This window comes from Mandrillus leucophaeus, unplaced genomic scaffold, assembly GCF_000951045.1.
Source record: "Mandrillus leucophaeus isolate KB7577 unplaced genomic scaffold, Mleu.le_1.0 Scaffold683, whole genome shotgun sequence".
NCBI lineage: Eukaryota > Metazoa > Chordata > Mammalia > Primates > Cercopithecidae > Mandrillus > Mandrillus leucophaeus.
This window is the reverse complement of record NW_012107397.1, coordinates 551047-568695: the sequence shown is the minus strand read 5'-3', so window position 1 is coordinate 568695 and position 17649 is coordinate 551047. Positions and strand designations below refer to the sequence as shown.

The window sequence follows — 17649 nt, the reverse complement described above, 5'->3', positions numbered from 1 at the left end:
GGATTTAGATTTATTCTCCTGGGGAACAAACGATGGACTCAAAGGCTAAAAGCCTAGCGGAAACACATTTCTGCTCAATACAAAGAATTTAAAAGGAGCTGCACGCACTGTCTCAGGCGATGGTGAGCCTGTTTCAAACGGAGGCAGGCTGACTTCCTGAGGAACCAGCCCCTAGGGGCTTGACGCCCTGATCCCGGGTCGCTGGCCGGGGGCGGAGACGGGGACAGCGAACTGAGTGTGCGAGCGCCAGGGGTTCCAGCTGCACGTCCCAGGCTCTCCGGGGCGCTGCAGGGCGGGACAAGGAGAGCTGCGGGGAGAACGCCTGTGGCTGGGTCCGGAGGTGCGGGTGCGGCGCGGGACAAGCGGGCAGCATGCTCAGGGCAGTCGGGAGCCTACTGCGCCTCGGCCGCGGGCTAACAGTCCGCTGCGGCCCCGGGGGGCCTCTCGAGGGCACAGGCTCTTCCGCCCCGGGGTCTCCCCTGCTACTCCAGCGGCGGGGCCCCCAGCAATTCTGGGCCCCAAGGTCACAGTGAGCCAGGGCTCGGACGGGGAGGTCCTGGGAGCGGGGAGGTTGCGGGAGGGCAGCGAGGGGCCGGCCCGGGAGTCGGTTTGAGGGCGCGCTGATCCTCCGTGCCGGTCAGTCAGTTCCCTCGCCCATCTGGGTTGCTTTCGCTGCAGGGGAGATTCACCGAGTTCCCGCGCAGCGCCGGCCTTCGCAGTTCGACAAAAAAAATCCTGCTGTGGGCGGGGCGTTTCAAATCGATGGAGGAGATCCCGCCTCGGATCCCGTAAGTGTGGCGAGCGCCGCGCGAAAGAGAGTCGGTCCCCGGCCGCAAGGGTGAGGGGTCACCCACCTTCCGACCGCGGCCACCTAGGAGCGAAAGCGGCCGCAGTGGCAACACTTAGCAATAACACCCACCGCACACGGAGTTCACCTACACACACCCCGCCTCCAGTGCGGTGTGTCAAGAGTCAACTAAGCTTTCAGGGAGATTGCAGAAGGTGGGTGAAAACTGAGAGGCTCAGGGGACACCAGCATCGCCCAGATTGCCGGTCCCCCGCAAGCCCCGAACGGGGAGGCAGTGGGGCTCTTGTGCCAAACAGGCCACGGTCCTCGCGAGCATCCGGATGGCTGCGGGGACGTCAGACGGCAATCCACGCTTTGGCCGGAGGCGCCCCCCTACCCCACCCAAGGAAGGGGTTCCCTGATCTTGGCTTGCGGGGCGGCTGGGCGGGGCCGGGTCTCTGGAAAAAAAGCCGCATCCATGCGGCCTCCTCTTCTGGGGCAGGAGACGCCTGGCGGACGCGTTTCTGCAGCCCTCTAGGCTCCGGGTTTACTCAGGGTGGGACGCGCGGGAGTGTCAGCACCATGGGCCTCTTCAGCATGCTAAACCCACCAAGACAGAAGATAAAACTCAAGCTAATAACTCCTCCTCTAGAGTAATGTAACCTGTAAATTAAATGCTAATAATAAGTAAGTGTAACTTGTAAAAAAATCTTTCCAAAGTTTCTGTTTCTGCCAAGCCCAAAAACCTTTGCAGCATTTTTACAAGGGATTTGGTAAAAAAGAGAGGGACAGAAACTAAGAATAAAATCAATCTACTACTTTTTAAGTTTACCTTAAAAAAAAAATACTAAAGCCATAACGTGAAAGAAGGATTTTAGAGATTCTGTGTATTTGTACAATGTAATGAATGCCTATTAGAATGGATAATGGAAACTGGGCCTATTTTTCTGTTTTTCACATGGTGCCTGCAATGTTATTGTTTATAAACAATTGCAGTTTATCAGTTAGCAAAGCATCTCAGATAGATGGGGGCGGGGTGGGAGAAGAACATGGCGGGAAATGTACACTCAGTAATGAATTCTGCAGCATTTTCGTTCTTTTATTGGAGCAAGTCACTAAATGGGAAATGGACATGGAATTTGAAATAACATTGCATTTGAATCCGTTTTCAGTATTTATTCAACTACAGAGGCACTTTCTAAGATTACTTTTCCTCGAGATCTATACACTCCAAACTACAGACTTAGCTGAAAGCAAAACTTAGCCTCACAAAAGTCTTTATCATCATAAGCTCTGGTTATCGAATTGTAATTGATGCCTGAAAATTTAATACATTAAATGCCAAACAAAAGTAAAAAATAATTAAAATTAAAAAGCCACCACCCTCAATTGGTTTGAATTTTTATTTCTAGTGGCCTAACCGAGCAATCAAGAGTGTAAAGAACCAACATTATTGTATATTGTTCATCGAGAAAACCTACGCCCAGTATTGCATTTAACATAGCTGTATGTGTGAACAGACTCATTTTACAGAAACAATTTAATTTCCCCAAGATCATAGTCAAAAGATGTATTATAAGCAGGAACACTTCACTAAGAACAAGATGCCTATAAAAAGCATTGCAGTTTTGCATTGGAAACAAAAAGTATTTGAGTATTTTTCATTTTATTATTTTTCTACAATTTTTTAAGCATTACTATTTAAGAGAGAGATTCCTGTTAAACTAAGTGTCACACTTACAATGTAAACAGCTTTTACCTTTTAATGGACATGTAATGAACAAGTGACCTATAATTTTTGTATCATACACTAATTATGTTTAATAATAACTGTACTTTGTCTTGTTTTTCTCAGTGCTAAACTAATTTGTTATAATAGATTAAAGACAAATGACTAGGTAAAAAAGATCAGGGCTTCTAAGTTCCATCTGGAATGAAAGTTAGCAGCAAATATAATCTAATAATTTCTCCATACTCACTAATTGGACCTGTTTGCAACTAATATCTTAAAACTTACATCATTCTGCCTAAAATCTAAAGAAAATAGGCTACATAGGAGTTTTCTATAGTCTTTCGACCAGTGGAAAAGTTCAAAAGTTTTCTATTTTTAAAAGAAAATGCAACTTTGTCTTTCTGGATTTTTTTTTTCAATGCAACTACACTCTATTTAAACGTCACATAGATAGAAAAGACTGCCAATGAATATATTCTTATGAATGAAATTCTTTATGCCTATTCATAAACTGCCACTTCATATTATTGAAAATTGTTAAAGTTTATTTCAACGTAAAAGTCCCACAGGCATGATGGCTTTTGTATCACTACTTTGTAAGTAGTATTATTAAAATCTTGGACAACATGCATAAAACTATGAATGAATAAGAATATCTAAAATTTAAGTATACCAAATTTCAGAATAATAATAACATGAAAATGAAGGTCTCTTTTATCTTTTTCTTTGGCAAATTATTGTGATTTTGATCACTTTTTTTAAAAAAATTATTGCAAAAGTCATGAAGGAAATATTTTTATAACAGACATTCTCACGAACTGGATAATAGTGTCTTTTTGGGGTAGCATGTGAAGGGACAAGAGATTGGGAGGCCAATGAAAAAAACAAAGTGATAAAAATGAGTTAAAAAAAAAACTGTTCAAATGGAAAACAAAGCCTACTTAACAAAGAGGCTAAATATGCTTTAACTCTTCCTTTATCCAACTTAGTGAATAAAAACAATGGAGAGCAAGTTAGCCTCTTTAGTAGTTATATTTTGTGGAATTAGAAACTAATATTCTATACAGTGGTTTCATAATGGCTAACATTAGTTTAAGATCTGAATAAATACTTGTTAATTTGAAATTGGTAAAAATAACCAGCGTGCATTTCAATGTCTTTCACATGAAAATGTCACCGAATGCAGTTTGCATTCAGGGAATTTTTTGGAATGTTTACAAGGCGAATTATGTATCATGCCTGTCAGAAAACCATATTACTTATACATATTTAACAAAATACACATCTTTGTTTAGGCCAGAAATGATAGTCACTGCAAGAAACAAAGCTCGAGTGAAAGCTTGTTACATAATGATTGGACTCACAATTATCACCTGCTTTGCTGTGATAGTGTCAGCCAAAAGGGTGAGTACCTCCTTAAAAGGGCAAGTCAGTTAAAAGGGTGAGTACCTCCAAAAGGGTGAGTACCTCTTTTTAAGTACCTCCTTAAAAAAGTATCTCACCAAAAGGGTGAGTACCTCCTTAGACCAAAGGGTGAATTTTAAGAAATGCCATGGACATTGTTCTCGATTCAGGATTACTGCTGTCTTTTAATATAAGAACAATTTTGTCTTTGAGACTTGAAGTCATATATATATAAAATACTGGAGACAAATTCGTTCATGGAAATTTGAGTCAACAAATCAACACTATATGACCGGGAGGGACAAATGCTTGTTTCAACTTAAAAACAAAAACAAGACAGTTTACACCCTGGTTAAAATCTGCAGAAGACAGAGAACTTTGTCGTTGAAGGTTATCCAGACTAGGTCATTCATTAAATCAGGAACTCAATTAATTAGCTGTTGCACAGAGATATGAACTAGTTAGAAATGCAAAGGTTGGAAGTGATTGCCAAGGTCATCTCGTGTGTCTGGATCCTGTATGTCAGCCCTTTCCTTGCCATTCCCAATGTATGGTTTCTGTTTAATACCTCTAGAGGGAAATTAAGAGCTGACTACCCTCTAATTTTGTTTTCTGCCTCCCAAAATCCTTCCATCTACTGGTCACTTTTTACCACAAAGAGCAGCCCCACAAGTATTTTGACATTTCTAACACATCCTTAAGAGTATTTGCTTCTTCAGTTTTAACCACTCTAACAACTTCCTTCTACCTTGGAGCTGTTCTCAACACACTCCATTTTAAGAGTGCCCCTCCTCATCATGGCACCTGCAACTGAAGCCATTAGACCTGGATTATAACGTTTTTGGTTATGAACACTGCGTTTCAATAGTGCATACATATCATTCATAATAGTTTGCTTGGCTCCATAAACCTCACTCTCTGGGCATATTTAGCTATTTACTATTCTGCCCACTTCTGTGATTCTGTCCTTTACTCCTCAGGTGCCCAGGTATATCTGAGCCCACTAACTTCACACAGGGATTAGGACTTACAATTCTACTGATATTATATAAATGTCTTTTCATTCCTATTAGCCTGGAAAAAAAAATCTATGCCATGAAATTGTTCTCACCAAATCAGAAATTTTTTAATGTTTACTGGACTCAACACTCAAGCATGTAAATAAATAACTTTGATAATATTTTGTTTTTAACCTAACCTTAAATAAATGACTGCCTGCCAAATTGATGATTCTCTAGTTTCTAGGAATATTTTGATGATTGGTGTATTGCCTCAGCTACATCAAAAAGATAAACACTAATTAGACAATTTGTATACTTAGAATCACCCTCTAATAACTTATTTATAATGGCACTTTAATGTTTTTTAATGGTAATCACAAGTTTCCAAATGAGACATTAAGACCAATTACACTTAATATGTATTTTATGAGCAAGTTGGCCTATTAGAGATCTACTGATGTCGTCATTTTATTTTCAATACATATGATTTGAATTGAAGGAAAGATTTTTTCATTTTCTATTAAAATTCCATATTTCAAATATAATTCTGTTATAAATCAACAGCCAGGGTTTTTCTCTGTGTGAATCTGACACAAAAAGTAGCAACTGAGAATAAATTGAGTTTTATGTTTAGCATTAGTTATTGCTGTTTCCTCTTCTCCAAAAGTGTGACAGCAAACATTGATTTTCTATCATTAATACACTAAACACTTTTGAGCACCTGAGACATGCCAGGCACTCTGCATTTTATTATTAGAATATCATGGAATTAAAATACAGGTATTTTGTAGTAGGGAAAATGGAGAGAGATCAAATAAACACATAAACTAAAAAGACCTGAGGAATTCTTAGTGCAATGAAGGAAAGGAACAGGATGATAAAATAGTAACACTCTAGGAGAGGCCATTTTTGATGGAGTGGTCAGGCAAGTCCTCTCTGAGGAGGATGAGAATAAGCTAGCCATGAGAAGACCAGGGGAAGGAAAGGACAGCATGTGCAAAGCTTAGAGATGAGAAAGGGTCTGGTGTGTTAAGAAACAAAAAGGAGCTAGTGTGGATGGAGTATAATGAGCAAAGAGAAGATGGTATGAAACAGGGGGAGTCCAGATAGTATCAGGCCTATGGGTCACTGCAAATAGTTCAGGTTTTTAAAAATACATTGGGGAATCCAATGAAGAGTTTTAAGCAAGATAGTGACAAGATTTAAAAATTTTCACTCTCCTCTTTATTCAAAACCCAGTGAAAGGTCAGAAATAAGGTCCCTACTTAAAATAGCAACAAACAAATAAAAAAGCTAAGGCACGTAAGAATGAAATTAAAAATCACGCAATATCTATATAAAGGCAACTTTTAAACACTACCAGTGGTCACAAGAGAAGGTATAACCTAAGAAATTTTTATTTGGAATAGGAAGACTTGACATTTTAAAGACAGCAAACTTCTCTAAGTCTGTAAAGTTGACATGACTGCAATAAAAATAGCAATAGGATTTGTTTTGGTAGACAAACTGAGTCTAAAATTCATATACAAAAATAAGCAAAATATACAAGAAATACTAAAAATAATAGTTCTAAAGGAGGACTAGCTCTAAAATATATTAAAACAAAACAACAACAATAATTAAAACTGCAGTACTGACATACAAATAGGCAACTTAATAGAACTGAATTCACATCACATAAATAACCCACTACATAGGGATTTAATATATGAAATAGTGACTCTGTATATGAGCGGAGAAAGATAAATTAGTCAAGAAATGATATTGGGACATTCCAACTATACTTTCCACATAAAATAAATTGCAGTTGGATATAAGATTTTCACATTAAATGCGAAGCCTTAAAATCACCAAAAGAATATATGAGAGAATTCTTTAGAGTAGTTGGGCAGACATTTCTAAATGTAGAACAAAACTGAGAAGCTATACAAAAGAAAAGATAGGTAAATTTAATCATATAAATGTATTTAAAATTCTGCTTGGTAAAAAAGTGCCATAAATAAAGTAAAAACACAAATGACAAACTGGGAGAAATACAAAATAGATCACAAACTAAGAGCTAATTTTCTTAAATTATAAGGAGCTGCACTAAATAAAACAGCAACAATCTTTTATTTAAAAAAAAAAATGGGCAAAAGATACAAAAAGGCAGAGTTTGCAGAAAATGAAATGCACATGCCTCTTAAACACAGGAAAAGAAGTCTAGCCGTCCAACTATTTCATGCTTTCCGTCTCCTCAGACCTTACACTTCCACAGTCCTCCCCATTGATGACCTTTCCTTCCACCTCACTGAGAGAATTGTAGCAGCCCAAGGAGCAGTTTCCAGTCTTATGACACATAATCCTGTGTATTTTGCTTTTCTGCCTATTATAAATGATCCTTGCTCCAATCTAGAAGCTCTTATTAATGGTGCTGTGGATCCCATTCCATTTTGCCTTTTCAAGAATTTCATTCCAGGAATTCTCAGGTTTCTTTGCTCGTCATTAGTTTTATTTCTTCTCTACTGTATCATTTTTTATCAAAACATAGAAATGTTTCTATTTCCCTCTTCAAAACCAAAAACAAAACTTCTTTTGATATAGCTGCATTTCTCTGTGGCAAACCTTTTCAGTAGACCTGTCTATATACACTGTCTCTGATTTCCTGTCTCATTCCCTGTTTGATCAGGCTCGTGCCTCAAACCCTCCACCAAACTGCTGTTTTCAAGGTCACCAATGATACACTCATCCTCATTGACCTGTCAGCATTTGACACAGTTGGTCTCTCCACCTCTTTTTTCTTTAATTTACATAAATTGTGTTTTGCTTGTGTTGTTTTTTCTTTTCTTTTTTTTCTTTTTTGTCGGCGGCGGGGGGATGTGGAGGAGGACAGGGTCTCACTCTCACCCAGGCTGGAGTGCAGTGGCACGATCTTGGCTCCCTGCATCCTCTGCCTGCCAGGCTCAAGGGATTCTGCAGGTCCAGCCTCCTAAGTAGCTGAGACCACAGGTATGAATGACCATGCCTGGCTAATTTTTTTTGTATTTTTTGTAGAAATTAGTTTTTGCCATGTTACCCAGGCTGGCCTCAAAGTCCTAAGCTCAAAGTGATCCTCCTGCCTTGTCCTCTCAAAGTCCTGGGATTACAGGCATGAGCCACTGCATGCATCCAATCAATTGCACTTTGTTTGTGAATGACACAAAAACATTTTCCCTAAAATTGTATTAATATGTATGACATATAATATACCATATTATATATTAACATAATATTTTCATGTAATAACAATATAATGGAAATACTTTATTATTGTCTACAATTTTGCAATTTTATATTCGTTATAATATTGTAATTGAAAATATGCCACATGTTGTTGGTACATAGATCTAGTAAAAGAAATATCTCTTTAGCTGTGATTACTAAATGGTGGTGCTAATACTTAATTTTATCCACCAACTATGCCAAAGCTTTTGTTGAAATGTGCCCAGTAATTTCTTACCCTCCCTGATGTTCTTCAGCTATTTCATTCTTGCAAAATAATTGGAAGATATAGTAGTTTTGAATTTTGTACCAAATGGATTCAAAACCCCATAAATTGTTTAGAGACTTTGTTTAAGCTTACAAAATTATCCATATAAGTATTTAAAGATGCCATGTCATTTTCTGGCCAAACAAGAAACCATTCTTATTTATTAATATCTATTCTAACAGTATTGAAATGAATGAAAACAGGCATACCTCAGAGATATTGTGGGTTCAGTTCCAGACAACCACAATAAAGTGAATATTACAGTAAAGTGAGACAGGCCAATTTTTTGATTTCCCAATGCATATAAAAGTTATGTTTACCGTACACAATGAGTTGTAATCTTCTTGCTGGTGGAAGGTCTTGCTTTGATGTTGATGGCTGCTGACAGATGTTGATGGCTGCTGATGGTGGTTGCTGAAGGTTGGGGTGGCTGTGGCAATTTCTTAACATAAGATGACAATGAAGTTTGCCATATCAGTTGACTCTTTCTTTCATGAAAGATTTCCATGTAGCATGCAATGCTGTTTAACAGCATTTTCCTCACAGTAGAACTTCTTTCAGATTTGGAGTCAGTTCTCTCAAACCCTGCCACTACTTTATTAACTAAGTTTATGTGATATTCTAAATCCTTTGCTCTAATTTCACCAATGCTCACAACACCTTCCCCAGCAGTAGTTTCCATCTCAAGAAACCACTTTCTTTGTTCATTTGTAAGAAGTAACTCATCTTGTGACAGTTTTATCATGAGATTATAGCACTTCAATTTTGTCTTCAGGCTCCACTATTAATTCTAGTTCTATTGCTATTTCCATCACATATGCAGTTACTTCCTCATACTTCCTCCACTGAAGCCTTGAACCCCTCAAAGTTATCTATGAGGATTGGAATCAGCTTTGTCTGAACTCCTATTAATGCTCACCTCCTCCTATGATTCACAGATATTCATAATGGCATCTAGAATGGTGACTTCTTTCCAGAAGGTTTTCAATTTACTTTGCTCAGATCCATCAGAGGAATCACTATCTATGGTAACTATAGCCTTACAAAATGTATTTCTTAAATAACAAGACTTGAAAGTTGAAATGACACCTTTTTCCATGGCTGAAGAATGGATGTTGTATTAGCAGTCATGAAAACATTAACCTCCTTGTAAATATCCATAAGAGTTTTTGAGTGACCAGGTGCATTGTCACTGAGAAGTAATATTTTGAAAGGAACCCTTTTTTTTTCTGAGAAGTAAGTCTCAACAGTGAGCTTAAAGTATTCAGAAAGCTATGTAAGCAGATAATGCTGTCACCCAGGCTTCATTGTTCCATTCATGGCACAGGCAAAGTAGATTTACTATAATTCTTAAGAGTCCTGGGATTTTCAGAATGATAATGAGTATTGGCTTCCACTTAAAGTCGTCAGCTGCCAGTAGCTCCTAACAAGAGAGTCAGCCTGTCTTTGAAGCTTTAAAGCCAGGCATTGACTTCTCTCTATCTCTGAAAGTTCTAGATGGCATTTTCTTCCAATATGAGGCTATGTTGTCTTCATTGAAAAACTGTTTTTTAGCATAGCCTTCATCAACGATTTTAGCTATAATAGATCTAGATGACTTGCTGTAGCTTCTCTATCAGCACTTGCTGCTTCACCTTGCACTTTTATGTTATGGAGAGAGCTTCTTTCCTTCAGCCTCATGAACCAACCTCTGCTAGCTTCCAACTTGTCTTCTGCTGCTTTCTCACCTCTCTCAGCCTTCACAGAACTGAAGACAGTTAGGGCTTTGCTCTGTATTAGGCTTTGGCTTAAAGGAATGCTGTGGCTGGTCTGATCTTCTTTCCAGACCACTAAAACAGTTTTTATATCAGTAATAAGGCTGTTTTGATTTATTTAGGTGTTCACTGGAGTAGCACTTTTAATTTTCTTCAATAACTTTTCCTTTGCATTCACAACGTGGTCAACTGTTTGGCACAAGACGCCAAGCTTTTGACTTATCTTGGTTTTCAACATGCCTTTTTTCACTAAGCTTAATCATTTCTAGTTTTTTAAAGTGAGAGATGTACAACTCTTTCTTTTACTTGAACATGTAGAGGTCATTATAGGGCTATTAATTGGCCTAATTTCAATATTGTTGCATCTCAAGGAATAGGGAGGCCCAAGCAGAGGGAGAGAAATGGGAGACTGGCTAGTGGGTGATGAGAATACATACAATGTTTATCAATTAAGTTTGCTCTTTTATATGGGCACAACTTGTGGCACCCTAAAACAAGTACAGTAGTACCAACAGCAATCACTGATTACACATGACCATAACAGATGTCATGAAAATGAAAAAGTTTGAAATATTGCAAAACTTAGCAAAATGTGAGAGACATGAAGTGAGCACATGCTGTTGGAAAAATTGAGCCTATAGACTTGTTCCATGCAAGGTTGCCACAAACCTTCAATTTAAATAAAAAGAAGAAAGAAAGAAAGGCACAATAAAGCAAAGCACAACAAAGTGAGATGTGCTTTTATATTCTTCTGTATTATAGAATGGTCACAGGTTCTTCAAGATATCTCTAACTTCTGACATAGGAATTCTCTATTCCTCAACTATTCTGTTAAATGTTAGCAGTTTTTCTTTTTAAGAAAAGATGAAATGTGTTGCTATTGCTTTCTTGACCTCAGTGGACATTGTAGTTCTTATCCTACTTTGAAGACTGTTTATTTAGACTCAATATGACACTACGTTTGGATGATTGGGTACTGATAAATCTCATTACATTTTGGAGAGGCAGTTGACAATTCTGCTGATTAGCAAATATTTTCTTCTGCCGAATCAGTATCTTCCCTCCCTTGGATTCTGCTCAATCTGAGTTCAATCTACTGGAGCTGCTGAAATATGTCTAGGTTGAGAATATCAGGATTATAAAGGAATTTGGTCTACCTACACCTCAAAGTCACCCCTCTACAGGAATTCTGGCACACAGTAGCCAGTCTCCCCATTCTTCAACCAAGAAAAGAATATTTTTGGCACATAGGGAAATAGCTGGTTATAAATGGATATATGAAAAACACTGGAATAGGCCAATGTGGCATTTTTCACTTACCCTTTGTTGGAGAGTGCATACTAGCCATTGTCCTTCCATAAAAATCCTCAGAAGCTCTGAAGTGAGAGCATTGGGAATGAAAATTGTTTATCTTTTATGAAACATTTTCTTCACTTGGTTTCCGTGGTACCACCCTCACGTAGGTTGTCTCTTGGCCACGTCTTCCAAGTTTACTCTGCCAGTTTCTCCTATTCTCCTGGACTTCGTAACAGTGGAATCTCCCCATGGATCAGTCTTTAGTCTTTCCATTCTCTATCTATACCCACTCCCTTGATGATCTTACCAAGTCTTCTGGATTTAAATACCTTCTACATTCCAAGGACTCTCAAATTTATATTTCAGCCAATATCTTCCTTCTGCACTTCAAATTCATATAGTCAGTTGCTTACTTAACATTTCCCTTTGGATGTCTAATGGACATCTCAAACTTAGTGTGTCAACAGTTGAACTCTAGATCTTCCCCCATACAACCCTAAGCCACTGCTTTCTGTACTGTCTTCCTCCTCTCAGTTGATATCCACTCTATCTTTCTAGCTGCTCATGGATAAGTCATCAGCAACCCCATTGGCTCCACTTTCAAAATATAGCCAAATTGGAGCACTCCTCAGTATCTCTCCTGACATACCAATACACATCTATTGCCTGGTTGATTGTAATATCTTCTAAATGGTCCCACCACTGTCCCACTTTCCCGTCCCCAATTCATTTTTCATTTTTAATAACAATGCATGTACCTTAAAGAAATTGTGGCAGATGGAGATGGAGAAAAGGTTAGCAAGTTCAGATAAATTTGGGGAAGTAAAAAGAATGGAACTTTGTGGTGAATTCATTGTGGAAGCAGAAAAGAAAATGGAATAAAGAAGTGAAAAGGCCTGGGTTTTTTGACTGGAGCAAGTAGGTGGATGATACTGCCATTTATTGAGATGTGTATGGCTAGGGAAAGACTGGTAGGCAGGGGGAACAAAATATGTCAACTCTCTATTTTGGCTATATTAAGTGTGAGATGCACACTAGGTATCCATCAATATATATTAAATTTTTATTTATTTCCCTAAGGACTTTGTATGCCTTTCAGTTTGAGGACTTACAGCTTTCCTCACTTCTGAAAAAGTCTATGCTGTCATAACTTTGAATATGGCCTCTTTACCCATTCAGTCTATTCTCTCTTCCCATTATTAACATATGTTAGAACTTCTAATTCTATTCTCTCCTGTGTATTTCTATCTGAAATACAAATTTTTCCAGTTTCCAGAGAGTAACAGTTATATATATAATATGTAAAACTATATATATATTTATATATTAATATAGTATATTTTTATATACTTACATATATTTATATTATATAAATATATAATATATAAATATATATATAGTTTTATGTATTTTATATATAACTACATATATATATATTTCTTCCCCCCTCCCCCACAGGCTGTAGAACGACATGAATCCTTAACAAGTTGGAACTTGGCAAAGAAAGCTAAGTGGCGTGAAGAAGCTGCACTGGCTGCACAGGCTAAAGCTAAATGATATTATAAGTAACAAAGTGTTCACCTGAATACCATCCCTGTCATCAGCAACAGTAGAAGATGGGAAAAATAGAATATTTACCAAAATATCTGCCATGGTTTTATTTTGGTAACAAGAAGCACAACGTCTTTTTTATTTTTACTTTTTAGTAAACTTTTACTGAAGTATACGATGCATTCAAAAAGTGGACAAAAGTGTATACAGTCTGATAGATATTTATGTCGTGAACACCTGTGTAACAACTGCCAAGGTGAAGATGTAGAATATCGGCAACACCTGAGAGCTTCATTCCTGCCTTTTCTCAGCCATTACCTCCCAAACATAGCAGTTTTTCTGACTTTCATCACCTTTGATTCATTTTGCCTGTTTTTGAACTTTATATAAATGGATTTGTACATTATGCACTTGTTTGTGTGAATTCTTTACTTGGCATTAGTTATAAGGTTAACCCACAAATTGTGTGCACCATTAGTTCATCCATTGTTACTGCTGTATTCTGTTGATAAACATACCACAATTTATTTTGATATTTGGCACAGTTTCTGGCCACTACATATAATGCTAAAATGAGCACATTGTGTATGTCATTAAAATTAGGTTGAACTAATCTTTAAGGGCTCATTAAAATCAAAACTAATTTTCAGCTAAAATTTCACTGTATTTAGCAACTGGGTAGTACCTCTGATTATTCTTTTCATAGTTTGTAACTAGGTGAAATAGGTTGAATTATTAATTCTAAAACCTATTCCTAAAATGGTAAAGTACTAAAACAGTAATTGTAATAGCAATTTTAAAAACGACAAAAATGTTAGAGAAAGAAAATGGTATACATTAATGATCCTCAAACTTGTTTAAGCCCTAAAATAACTTTTTAAAATTACATATCTCATCCCTGCACATTTTTAACTTCACATTTGTTATTTTTTTAAACCATATATGTAAGTATTATAAAAGATATAACTTCTGGCATATTGTATAGTTCACGTGCTTTAAGTGTATTTTCTATCATAACCTTGAAGCTACATAATTAGCTCAATCAGTTTGTGGAGGATGTCTGCCTGTCCATTTTGAGGTACAAAGTCAGTTCTTATTGTCAAACTAATGAGCAAAATCAAACTTACACAGTCATGCATCATTTAATGATGGGGATACGTTCTGAGAAATGCATTGTTAGGTGATTTTATCATTGTATGAACATGACAGAGTGTACTTACACAAACCTAGTGTTTATATTTTTATTTATATGTACTTTTCATATGGAAAACCAAATGTCCCAGCACCATTACTGAATATCAGTCATGTCCCCTACTTGATCTGCAGTGCCAATACCAAGTGCCATATATCAGGCTTCTATGTATGCTCCCTATAATCTTGGGAACCACTGTTGTATATGTGGCTCATTCATCTTATACCGAAATGTAATTATGTGGCACATAACTATACTTTGTTAGAAAAAGGCTTACTTTGATTTGAAAATGAAAATGTTAATATATATTCCTGTGACAATAATCTCATTTTTGAATCCTAACTCTTAGAGAAGGCATGAAGCATTGTTATGAGTCTGTGTCTTGGATGAACCAAGGCACTGCTTCTTTATTTCTTTTTAATTTGTAAATTTGTACACAACAGATGTACATAAATTCAGGGTACATGGGATAACTTGATATATTCTTATAATGTGTAAAGATAAAATCAGTGTACTTGGGATATCTGTCACCTTAAATATTTGTCTTTATGCTAGAACCATTTGAATGATTCTCTTCCAGTTATTTTGAAATACACAATAGATCATTGTAAACTATAGTCACCCTACTGATCTATCTAACACTAGATCTTATTTCTTCTACCAAACCATATGTTTGTACCTGTTAATCAACTTGTCTTCATTTCCCTCTCCCCACCACTCTCTCTGGCCTCTGGTAACCACCTGTCTACTCTCTGTCTTCATGAGATCCACTGTGGCACTGGCTGCTTTCACATTTTGCACAGTAACTCCTTTTGTTTTGCTCTCATGTAACTCTTACTCTGGAGCTATTAATTCTTAAATTATCCTTTGTCATCCAGGTTTTTGTATCACAGAGCAAAGCATGAGTAAGATTCAGAATGAGAGTGAAGTGCTCTCTTTTTGAACAATAGTGTAAGGTTGGTTATGATGAGAGGTGAGAAAGGAGAACCGTCAGACCACATTCTTGGGCATATACATTGTAGGAGGGAGTACATATGGAGTTAAAATATCTGAAAATCAATTACCTTAAAAATATACTATGCTTTAAAAGTCTTTTTATACCTTGACGACTCCTGGAATATTCTAAATATTATTGAGATACTCAGAGAATAAGAATGAATATGATGATTTCCATTTCTGGTTACATGGAAGATGAGATGTCTAGAGAAAGTCTTCCAGTATCGGACTAAATAATCTGGAGAAAGTATTTTTTTAAACATCTTTTAAAGTACTTGGTTAAACTGTTGGGAAAAGAAGGAAGATCCTTGTCATAGATAGTCACAGATAATAAAGTAAAAATCTAGAGTGTTAATAAGCATATCTGATGCTGCTGTTTGCCATGGGCATATCCAGTTATCCTAAGTGGTTATATGCTGGAGAGAATAGTCAAAAACATGAACCTGTAAAGGCTGCGAGAACATCCACACAAAGGCAGAATTCCAGAAAGGTTATACTTATCCATATGGTTGAACTGAAGTTTGGTAGTGGTGGGGTGCACATATCAGAGTTCTACCAGATAAATGGAACAATAGGAGATGTAATGTCCTATTTCTCTGGTAGAATGTATATCATATTCATCCTTATAAATATTCTCTTTGAGCTGTTCAATAATATTTAGAAATTTCATTAATCTTGAAGGTATAAAAAGACTTTTACGGAGTAGCATATTTTTAAGAGAATTGAATGTGTGTGTGTTAAACTTACATGTATGTATGTATATGTAAAAGATGATAGATGATAGATTAGATAGATAGATAGATAGATAGATAGATAGATAGATAGATAGATAGATAGATAGATAGATAGACAGACGGACAGACAGACAGACTATAGGAATTAGCTTATCTGATTGTGGTGGCTGGTAATTCCGAAATCTGTAGGGCAAGCCAGTAGGCTGAGAATTCTCTGGCAGAAGCTGAAGCTACAGTCCAAAGGCAACATTTTTTTTTTTTCTTCCTCAGGGAAACCTCAGTTTTATTACTAAGGCCTTTCAACTGATTGGATAACACCTACCCAGATTATCAAAGATACCTCCTTTAATTTGAGTTATCTGACTATAGATGCTTACCCAACTACAGAATACTTTCACAGCAACATTTAGATTAGTATTTAATTGGAAACTGGGTACGGTAACCTAGCCAAATTTACACATAAAACCAGCCATCACAGTGCTCCAGAGAGAGAGAGAGCAAGAGAGGAGAAATTTACTTATCATCTTGAGATCTAAATGAACAGTAAGAGAGACAGAGTAAACGAGAGAGAGAGAAACCTATCATGTTAATATCTAAACAAAAAAGAAAAAATAGAGGAAAAAATCTTTAAGAACACTTAACCATATTTGTCATTACATGTTTTTTGAGACCAGATTTTATGCCATCTGTGTGAACCACCCCCGCTACATAAGTCTACGCCAAGTATTTGGTTAAAAGTGCTCACAGCAGAATTTACTGAAGACTTAATGGAAGTGTTCTAAAACTGGCTTGTTGTAATGGACAACTGCACAAGTGGGTAAATTTACAAAGAAAAATGTACACATAAAATGGGTGAATTTTATGGTATATAAAAATTACAGTGGTATATAGAAATTGTATGAAAATAAAACTGCTTTTAAAAGTAACCTGAACAACATACTATGTTTCCAAGGCTGGGACATGGTAAGTATTCTATGTTGCTGTTCTGAATAGAAGATAGTATGATCCTTGTGGAGGGAAATTGAACAGTTTCTAGCAAAACTGTACATGTTTATGGACCTAACAGTTTACAGTGATTTTCACTGTCATACTATTTGCAATAGCAAAGACTGAAAACAATTTAATTGTCCATCAGCAGAGGATGGATTCAATAAATAATGCTAGGTTCACACAATGGAATACTGTGCAGATGTGGTAAGAAATGAAGAGCTCTGCATCCTGCCATGGAATGAACTACAGAACAGAGTTAAGTGAGAAAAGCACATTGGAGGAAAGCATATGTAGTATTCAGTAAAGGGAGGGGAGCTATGAATGTATTTATTATTATATTTTAAAAAATGGAAGTATAAACCAAGAAAAAGTTTTTAATGTTATATATGGAAGAAAGGAAGAAATAGGTGGAGGAGGGAGTGATAAAAGTGAAACTTTTCTGGATATAACTTGTTTTATCCTTTTGAACAATGTAAAGGTCTTATATATTAAATTGTTTTAAAAAGTGGTCAACTTTTTAAAAAAATCAAAACCAAAATTGAACAAATAAACCTGTGTATTAAATTGCTAGGATGACCAGATGGAGAGTAAATATTTCAAATGATTTAAAAATATTTCTAGTGATATATACTAGATATACACATATAGCGATATTTTAAAAAGATATCCCCTCCCCATTTCCCAGAAAACATTTTCAGTAAGCA

The 17649-nt window shown here is 36.8% G+C and overlaps 1 protein-coding gene across 1 annotated transcript; it reads left to right on the top strand.

Moving 5' to 3' along the window:
* Positions 1 to 235: 235 nt before the first annotated feature.
* On the top strand, positions 236 to 13439 carry FAM162B (family with sequence similarity 162, member B; the record flags this gene model as incomplete). Its single annotated transcript, XM_012002356.1, is given in 7 exon segments — positions 236 to 279; positions 281 to 454; positions 456 to 529; positions 679 to 725; positions 727 to 788; positions 3815 to 3923; positions 12941 to 13439. Coding segments are annotated over 7 exon segments (609 nt in total), but the record flags the coding sequence as incomplete, so codon positions are not given.
* Between the last annotated feature and the right edge of the window lie 4210 nt (positions 13440 to 17649).